The sequence below is a fragment of the Tiliqua scincoides genome, chromosome 15 (assembly GCF_035046505.1).
Source record: "Tiliqua scincoides isolate rTilSci1 chromosome 15, rTilSci1.hap2, whole genome shotgun sequence".
Taxonomy (NCBI): domain Eukaryota; kingdom Metazoa; phylum Chordata; class Lepidosauria; order Squamata; family Scincidae; genus Tiliqua; species Tiliqua scincoides.
In genome coordinates, this window is record NC_089835.1 from 2,452,967 (window position 1) to 2,462,803 (window position 9,837).

The 9,837-nt window shown below is 51.5% G+C and overlaps 1 protein-coding gene across 3 annotated transcripts in view; it reads left to right on the plus strand.

Annotated features, from left to right (window-relative positions):
• The window catches only part of RTN3 (reticulon 3), a 38,027-nt gene extending 28,544 nt beyond the window's left edge, over window positions 1-9,483 (plus strand). For all 3 annotated transcript variants that reach the window (XM_066610129.1, XM_066610130.1, XM_066610131.1), the window contains 6 exons: window positions 824-1,031; window positions 3,388-3,526; window positions 4,241-4,310; window positions 5,642-5,688; window positions 6,996-7,054; window positions 7,540-9,483. In XM_066610129.1, coding sequence (XP_066466226.1) covers window positions 824-1,031; window positions 3,388-3,526; window positions 4,241-4,310; window positions 5,642-5,688; window positions 6,996-7,054; window positions 7,540-7,585 — 569 coding nt within the window. In that variant the 3' untranslated portion in view covers window positions 7,586-9,483. The remainder of the gene's footprint in view (window positions 1-823; window positions 1,032-3,387; window positions 3,527-4,240; window positions 4,311-5,641; window positions 5,689-6,995; window positions 7,055-7,539) is intronic.
• Window positions 9,484-9,837: the final 354 nt, after the last annotated feature.

Consider the following 9,837-nt stretch of genomic DNA (forward strand, 5'->3'; position numbering starts at 1 on the left):
TTGCTGCAGGGGAGTGTGTGTGCTGTGGGGAAGGAAACGAGTGAATCCTATAAACGCTGCAATTTTCCCCTTACAGGTGGTGCCTCTCTATCCACCTGGGGGGGATCTGTTCCTGGACTCCCTGCAGTTACCAAAAACTGTAGATAATGAAAACTGCATTTTTCTGGGACACTGGGGCTCCAAACGTGACTGGGGCCATTCTGAGGCCCATAGAGGCTGTGCATGGCCTCCATGGGTCTCAGAAGTGCCTCCAGAGGTGGCATAGTTTCTGAAGGCACAGCTTTGGAGACTTCATGTTGGGCCAAATCTGACTCAGTTCAGGTCCAGGGGACCCCTATTGGGCCAGGTATAAAATCCTAAAATAAGGGTTTAACCTGTATTATTGTGCTGATTAATCACAAGCCACATCGAGAGTTTAAGTGGGAAGAGCAGCATGGAAATATTGAAATAATTAAATGGACTGGTGGAAGGGGGGTTAACCAACGTGCATTCAAGTCAGGAAAAGCCTAAGGAAAAAGTGAAGGGGGCTTAAACTGCATGCAGAGAGACCTTTTCCACATCCATCCTGGGCCAAGGCCTCTTCCTCTGCTTTCGTCCTTTCTGATGAAGACGGGTGTTCGGCAACAGAGCGGGAGAGGCTTAGCCCAGGGCACTTACAGAGCCACAGACGAGCAGGTCCCCTTGCCCAGGCCAGCCATTACTGGCAGAGAAGGCCTCGTGTCTCTGCTGGTCACTCCTGGCTGTGTGGATCTTTTACTTGGCCTTACTATGTATTCTGGATGGTTATTGTGCTGCTCAGTGTCTTTGTCCCTCTCTCTGGCAGTGCACGATCTGATCTTCTGGCGGGATGTGAAGAAAACTGGCCTTGTCTTCAGCACCACACTGATCTTGCTGCTCTCCCTGGCTGCCTTCAGTGTCATCAGTGTCGTCTCGTACCTCATCCTAGCACTCCTCTCTGTGACCATCAGCTTCCGGGTGTACAAGTCGGTCATCCAGGCCGTACAAAAATCTGAAGAGGGACATCCATTCAAGTGAGTGGACTTGGCTTGACTGGGGTGGGAGTGGGCTTTAGAACAGAGTCTTGCCTTGAAATGCCTGGTGGTCTTTCATCTTCCTCCTGCCTTAAAGGGGGATAGGTGTTCTCCTTGAAAGCCCTGACAAATTCTCCCAGTACCTCTGATCCAGCAGGGCTGCTAGTTGTGATATTTGGGGCGCAATCCTAACCCCTTATGTCAGTGCTTTCCAGCACTGACATAAGGGCAATGAGGTCAGGGAACAAACATTCCCTTACTTTGAGGAGGCCTCCATGATGCAACTGCAGCTCCAACTGCAAGAGGTAGCACATGTCCCATTGGCACCGCTATGCCAGTGCTGGAAAGCACTGACATAAGGGGTTAGGATTGCGCCCTGAGGAATGGAGCCTCTATGCATAGAGATGGTCTTTCCCTGAGTACCAGTTGCTGGGAAACCACAGCAGGGAGCTGGCTGTTGCTTACGTGCCCTGCTTGTGAGCGTCCAAGAGACAGAGTGAGCATCTGGGAAGAGGACGCTGAACTCAGTAGTCCCTTGGTCTGAAGCAGCTTTAAAGAGCTGGCGTTGTGCTTCAGACTTCAGGCATGGTGTAAATGTGAGTGGCCATTGCAGTTCTGGTTTTGGAAGAGCTAGAGCAGTGGTTTTCAACACTGGTGTGCCACGGGGCCAAGGAGTCGGGCAGCAGCTGCGCATGCGGGAGAAGCGGCCGCTTGCAGCTTCGTGTGGCAGCAGGAGAAAAAGGAGCAGCCCACCAAGGGGCTTCTGAACACCTGCTGTTGCTGTTGCCTGCCCCACGCACTGATTGGGCAGCCAGCCAGAAAAACCTGGAAGAGCTGCTGGCAGTGGCAGCGGGAGCGAGAGCGAGCCAGAAGGTGGAAGCAGGTACAGAGCCAGAAGCAGTTGGCTGGGAAAGGATCCTTGAGAGACCTTTTTCCTTACCTGCAGTGCCCCAAAGTGACCCTCCCTGCGTTGCCTCCACTGGCAAGGCTTTGACAGTAAGGGCGCTGGGCCACAATCCTATCCACACTTACCTAGGTGTAAGCCCCATTGACTATAATGGGGCTTACTTCTGAGTAGACGTACAGAGGCTTGGGCTTGTGCTCTTGGTTGCACTCTTTCTTGAATACATGAGCAGGCAATTGATGCTCTTCTTCCCCCCACCTCCTCCCCTCCTGCACACACATTCCCCCATCATAATTGCAATTAACCCCTCTCTTACTGCCCCTCCCTCCCTCTTCCCCACCTTCCAAGAGTCTGTGGGACATTCTCTTTCCCGCACCCCAGTGAATCCTGCACTTGTTTCAGCCACATCTCCTCACTGCCCCTCACCCCACATTTCTCCAGCGTGTGCTCAGTCTCACCCCTCTTTGCCAACACTTCCTGGCATATCAATTGATAACAATGTGATCACCTACTTCAAGACATTGTTCCTCCTTTCCAGAAACCACATACTGTATACTTCCCTCTCCAAGCTTCTTGTGAATTTCTTTCATTGTCATGTAATGATCTAAGGCTGCTGAACAAAATAGAACTTCTGAGTAGACCTGGTTAGGATTGTGCCCTCAGTGCTGCAATCCTAACTACACTTTCCTGAGAGTAAGCACCATTGAACAAAATAGGACTTACTTCTGAGTAGACCTGGATAGGATTGTGCCCTTAGTTATATTAATTAAATTAATTGTAACATAATAATGTAATTAAAAACTAGTAGAGTGCCTTGACAGCTTTAGTGCCTTGTCAGTGTGCTGTGAGCTGAAAAGGGTTGAAAATGACTGAGCTAGAGGGTGTTCTCATTCAGTTGTGAGAAGGGCAGGCAGAACTTCATGCTGTGGGAGGGGAGGGCTGCTGGAGGAAGGAGAGAGCCCAGCGTCCTGCCCTAAGCATAGGTTATGTATACAGTGTCTTCTTGCTAAGTCCAGCTCCTGGCACATCCAGCTCACTGCTGTCTGCAGTGACTGTCAGTGGCTCTCCTTGTGATCACAGATGTTTCCCAGCCTGGAGATGCTGGAAAAGAGGGACTCTGCCACGCCTGTGAAACTACTTTAAGACCCCTGGTTCACATGGCTCAGCTGAGACCTTGCTGTTAGCAGCTCTCCGGAGTTTCAGCAAGAGTCTTTTCCCAACCTGGTCTGAATTTGAACCTGGGACCTACCCCTGACAGGTCCACCTGCCCTCTTTCCTGCCGGGCAAGGGTTTGTCCAGGACTGAAAAATATTGACCTGCCCCACAGAAGTGGAGCATTTCATCTGGTGCAATTGTCAAGACAGTTACAAAGCTTTGATTCTTGGCAGTTTGGCACCTTCTGTTTTGGGCATGCATCATGGTTTTCCTCACCATGCTGCTTCTCCTTCCCAGGGCTTACCTGGACCTGGATGTCGCCGTGTCCTCCGATACTTTCCACAACTATGTGAGTGCCACCATGGTCCACATCAACCATGCCTTGAAGCTCATCATGCGCCTTTTCCTGGTGGAGGACTTGGTGGATTCCCTGAAGGTTAGTACTGGGGCCAGAGTACATCACACCAAGTGTGCTCCAGAGCGGGAGCACCAGAGTTGGGCCCCAGCCACAATGTGCCCAGGAGCATTTCTGCACTGAGTGGGGCCTTGGCAGAGCACCGCAGCTGTCCTCTGAGCATGTGGTGGGGTGTTTCGGCCAGGCACTTGAGGGATGTAGCTGGCTGGCTGCCCAGAATGAGACATGGGTGTCCACTTGGTATAGGCTCTTGGGGTGTGTAGCCTGCCTTTCTCTTGCTTTGTGCCCTGGCATGCTCAGTTCATGCCCACACTTTGTTTGGATTGGGCCAGGGGGTCAGTAAATGCAGCCATGGGTTGGATCCTTCTCCTGTGTTTGCTCAGAGGACTCTGTTTGCTCAGAGTTGGGAAGTTCCCAGGATGCGGCTTTTTGTCATGGGGTCAAGTGTGCAGTGCAAGTGAGGAGTGGCTGCTGGTGGAATTTTCCAAGCAGCCTTGCTTTTTTTCTGTTGCTCTCAGGCCAGGCACCTTAAGGCAGGAGTGAGGGAGCGATTGCTCTGTTGAACCAAAGTGTGACCTTTCTTGAGGCCCAAAAGACCCAAGGCCTCTTGCTGTTGAGATTGGCCTGGGTTGATCTGTCCTGGCAAGCCCCCAGCATGACTGCCCCAAATGCCAGAGGGACTTCTCTGGGCACTCTCTCTCTTGTGCTAATGCTGTGCCATCCCATTTCCTGCAGCTGGCGGTCGTCATGTGGCTGATGACCTATGTTGGAGCCATCTTCAACGGGATCACCCTCCTCATCCTTGGTAAGAGAACAGGGTCTGTGCAGGCAGCAGCACTGGCAGCCATGACTCCATGCCAGCTTGCCTTACCTTTTGACCCAGGGGATGCCGTTTTCCCACAGCATTCTGTTCTTCAGTGACCTGTGCAGGTGGTTTTTTTGAAGCTTGTAAGCAGAACATGAAGGAAGGACCTTCCCTGTTATCCTGTGTGGGATAGGAGGGACCTATCCCCTGTGGATATCCCACAGATATCCAGTGGTACACTGCTGCTGAACATGGAGTGTCCATTTATTAGGGATTCTCAACCCCCCCCCCCCAACCACTGGACTTTAAAAGTCCTCCACGTGGCTTGTAAAGTACAGTTATCTCAAGTTTTGATCTCTGCTTCTTTCTTTGGCTCTCCTGCACCTCTGACAGAGCCTTGCCTGTCAGACCTCTCCCTCTGCTCCAGGCAGGTGGATCAGGTGGCCTTTGTGGAGAGTAGGGGTGAGGTGGCAGTTGCCCCAGCCAGGCCAGTGCAAGGGACTTTGCTGTCCAACCTCTCCTTCTGCTACAGGCAGGCACTGAGTGACCATGGCTTCCAAATTCATCTGGTCTCCCGTTTTAAGCCAGTGATTGTGAGCACATGTTGTGGCAACCAGCTCCATGTCATTGGTCAAGGCCCTGGAAGTTGCCAGGCTCTTGATGAAGCTCAGCAGTTTGGCTGCTGTTAGGCCCACTGCAGCAGGTCTGGGGGGAGGGGTCACTCAAGGGGCCCTTCCATGTAACTGGTTTTCCCTGAGGGAGGAAGGGTATGCCCTCATCTGCTTGGGGGGGGGCGTCCCGGGGCAGCTGTGAGGAAACAGGATTCTAAACTAGAGGAGTCCCTTGTCTGACCCAGCAGGGCCTTTGTTGTGTTCTTGTCTTGGCCTGTTGAGTCTTGTCAACACTGGCTGGCAGCATCCCCCAGGGTTTCAAGTGGGCGTTTCTTAGGTCTGCCTGAAGACATAAACTAGAGCTGATCCTGGGCAAGCTGGGTTCAACTGGTGACCTGCAGATGCTCTTAAGGAACCCGTGAGGCTCCCATACAGAGTCAGACTTTTAGTCCAGCTAGCTCAGTGTTGCCCGCACAGACTGGCAGTGGCTCTTGAGGATTTCAGGGTAGGAGGTCTTTCCCAACCCTGCCTGAGGGTGCTTCCAACCTGCATCCTTCTACATGCAGAGCAGGTCCTCTACCGCTGAGGTACAACCCACCCCAGATAGTGTTGCTGACTAGTTGCCACCTGGTTTTGAAATCTTGGTGCAGATTCTCCTTTGTGTTGTAGTCTTTCTCATCAACTCCACCCAGATTTGAGACTTGTCTTTTTTTTTTCCAGCGGAGTTGCTGGTGTTCAGCGCCCCAGTCGTTTATGAGAAGTACAAGGTGAGTGCGATCCTGAGCAGTCTGCTGGGGTTTCAGGCTCCATGCAGCTAGCCTGGAGTGGGGCGGGGCGCTATAGATCAAAGTGTGGGTACTAATACTGTGTTATCTGAGCCAGGAGCTTGCAGCAGCTTCCCGGAACAGCTGCTGTGTCCGGCTTTTGTAGTGCATCAGACAGTGAGGGGTGTTGTAGCTCTGTAAGAGGAACCAGTTTTGTAGCAGACTTCCGTGGACCACAGTCCCCTTCCTCAGAGGCATGAAGTAAAACCCATAGTTTGACAAGGGGCTGGCTTATCTGGGAGCAACATTGCTGCTGCCCCCCTGTGGCTGGGTTCCATCTAGCTCAGCAGTTTTTTCAATCAGTGTGCCATGAAAGGTCCGCAGGAGCACTGCAATTGAAAATGGCTGAAAAATTTTCCGGTTCTGTGGCTCTGTTCCTAGGGCAACTTTCTGTAGTAAGAAATTGTCCCTCTTCCTCTGCCAGACAGGCAGTTTGTTAGCAGACAGTTGCCCTAGGAACAGAGCTGCAGAACCCAGAATAGTCTCCTGGAAGCGACATCACAAGAGGCAAAGACCATTGAGGTCAGTGCGATGTGAGAAGAGAAATAGAAAATAACTGGTCTTGCTGCGGCAACCCTGGAGTTACGGAATTGCACAAGATCATGCAGGTTGCATGGCATGTTTCCTGATCAGCCTCTTCCACCCACTGGGATTGCCACCTGTGGGGGGCGGGGGGCAGGGAGCTGATGTGCCTGGGACATCCCCAGAATTTGCCTCAGCAGGGGTTCAGAATATCTTGTGCCCTTTTTCACCTGTAGAGTGGCTGACCTCACAAAGGGGCTGAGAGGTTTGCTCCTTTTTCCCCAAATGGGCTCACAGCCTAAAAGGAAAGGCAAGGGAGAGGCCAGCAAATAGCCCCTGCAAAGGTACTCCTCTGGGATGAACAGGGGCAATATCTCATCCTCTGCTTAGTGTCGGGGAAACCACAATTTTAAGAAGTGCTTCCTTGTCCAGGCAGCAGGCCTTGGTTGCATGGATGGAGCTGGCAAGGTTTCAAACAGGCTTTCCCCAGCACTACCTGGAGATGCTACTGGACTTGGTACCCAGGACATACCATCTGCAGACCAAAATGGTCACGGCCTCTGAGTTGTGGCTCTCCCCCAGACTGAGCTCTGATTGATGGGTGGGAGGCAGGAGCATAGCTGGGGCCATGCAAGAGTCTGCCTGTGTGGGGCACCCCTTGATGAAATGACATGACCTCTGTATGTGTTGTGGTTTGCTCCCTCTAACCCTCTCTTTTTTGTTCTCAGACTCAGATTGATCATTATGTTGGGATTGCTCGAGAGCAGATCAAGTCAGTTGTCTCAAAGTGAGTGTTGTTAGTCCTGGTTGTAAGGGAGGGGGGTTGCCTGTGCACTTTTCAGCACCCACACTAGTGAAGTGTACATGGAGTAGAGTCCTCCCTGAGCTTGCCCTTTGATTGTCCTGTGGTCACAACTGCCCGCCTTTCTCAGAAAGGCTTGTAGCAGCGCAGAGAACCTTTCCATGACATCCTGCTCCAAGGGGATAGGAACATAAGAAACTGCTGCTTTACTGGTCTAGTTGCCTCGGTGGTGTTGAGAATTGGCTGGCAGCAACTCTCAGGGTTTCCGTTCTACCTGGAGCTCCTGGGACCTTCTGCATGCAAAGCAGGTGGTCTTCCACTGAGCAGCAGTTTTTCTAAGCTCCAGCTGGTCTGCTTTGTCATATTCCCTCCTGACACACATGGGCTGTCCTGTACTGGGAGCTGTGACTCAGTACCCAGCCACCCTTGTTCCTAGGCCTCCACAGTTTAATCCTCTCTCCCCTTCACAGGGTCCAAGCAAAGCTGCCCGGAGTTGTGAAGAAAAAGCCGGAATAACCTTGCGGGGAGCCACGACCCGCCTGTTAACTAAAAGCGAAACAAAACAAAAAGTACCCCCTTGTGTCATAGTTATAACCATTGTTACTTGTACCTATGAAGGAACATGCCAAGTCAGCTTGATGTCCGCATTCCAAGCTTACTGATTTTTTTATGTATTCCTCCCCCCCTCCACACCCACCCCAAGCCACCCGCACTGGGCTCAGGATGCACTGGACGAAACATGAACTGTTGGCGTTTTTAGCGTTGGGGCAGAGGGTGAAGGGGCCACCCCTCTAGCACTCCGCACAGCTCAGTGTGCCTCTTCTTGGATGGGGCGCACCTGTAGTTAAGTGATTGGAAGAGGAGGCTGTGTTTGCGGCAAGGGTGGGGCTTGAAGCGCTGGTGGGGGCTCCCAACCAGCCTGGCAGGCTCACATAGCTGTAAGGGAGTGGTAGTTTTTTAAGTTCTCTCACCTTCCCTTTAAAATGGTAGAATTTGCACCCAGTGCACTGTTTTGTTTCACTAAGACAGAATAAGAGTGCTCACTGGGCTCAGCCTGTTTTCCACAGGTTAATTAATGTGTATTAAGAGGGCATGGTGAAGGAAATGATGAAATCTGTATATTCTCTCTCTCTCTCTCTCTCTTTCCCTACCCTGCACTTTGCCCTGCTGATGGAAAGGGGGGATTCACCTCTCCCATCTCCCTTAATGACATCAGTTCTATTCCTTAGTTTTCCTCCCTTTCTCCCCCCCCCCATTGCAGTCCTCCCCACCCAGAAACCAGGTCCTCCAGTCTACTCCCCCAAGAGCAATAAGGCTGTACCTCTTTCCTTGCTCTGAAACAGAAAATGTCTGTAACTGCTGTACACATGTGCGGGTAAATGAAACAAACACTGAAACTCCCTCCCCAAGAGATTCTGCATGCAACTCCTCTGTGATCCTGTTTTAAATACTTGGGGCAGAGGGAGAGACAAAGCCACCCACCTGCCTTTCTTGGTCCCTCCCACCCACCCTGTCACTATCCTTGGTTCTGGGGAGCAGAGAGTAGAAACCACCAGTGAAATTGAAGGGGAGTACCGTAGACTTAGTGTGCTGGTTGTCAGACCAGAAGATAGCTGAGAAAAAGGGGCAGCCATTCTGAAGTAGTGGAGCCCGATCACACTTGGCCTTGTGAGTCATGCTCTCCTTTAGGCCTCTTCTCACACCACTCCTTAAACGAGCTGAAAAGGGGCGGGTGTAGTGTACCAGGGCAGCCCATGTGGCTGCGTTACCATGGGCTCGTCCAGCCCACATGTCTTTTTTCCACACTGGTCTTGCGAAGCTTGCTTACGCCAGCATCCTGTCAAACAGCCTGCACCCACAATTCCAGAGCCTTGTGAGTAACAAGAGGGGTGCATCTGATCATTCCAGTGCAAAGCTCCTGTGGGCTCTTGGACAACCTCAGAGGTCTGCACGAAACAAGGAAAAGCAGGCCTCGGTGAGAGGTGTGTGAGTGAGTGTCTGTTGCCTGCTTCTGCAGTGTTGCCCTCTGCCCCGCCCCAGCCTGGGGAGGAAGCTTGCACTGTCATGGCCCAGAGTCTTTACTCCCCCCAAACTCCCCTTTCTTAAGGATCTCTTCTCTGCACTGGAAGCCATCAGCTCAGCTCTTACATCTATTCTGTTACTGCTGTGTTTAAATACCGTGAACCAACCTCTGTGTGCCGGGCAGGCTTTAGTGTTTTTTTAAAAGGAAACAAATGTACGTAGATGGAGAGAAAAAGACGAAGGAAGCTCCTGTGCGTGAAGCATTTTTTAAGAGTAAGTAGCGCCAAGGCAAAAGAGGCCTGGTTCGGGTTTTACATTCTGGAGAAATAAATGGAATTGCAATTTGATGTGGTATTATTAATAAAAGAGCACAAAGTCCAAATTCCAAAGAGGTTTTTGTCTTGTTTCTGAGCTTTTATTCCTGGAGAAGGTGGGAATCGTGTCTGCCACAGTCAAGCATTTTCCTTTGCATTTGTCCAGCACTTTCAGTGTGAAAATGTCTGTGCAACAACTTTGGAAGGTGAGCGAGCGGCATTTGTCTCTATGCTGCAGATGGGGAAGACTGAGAGAGCAGCTTGCTTGCTCCAGGCATGTTCACAGCAGAGGCGGGACTCAAACAAGAGAAGTCTGGAGTCGTGGCCAAGTCACTTGGCCACTACACTACACCTGTCCCCTTCAGCTCCTTGAGTTATGACCATTTGTGCACATTTTCTGCATCCTCCCAGGTGCAGATCAACATCTGCCTT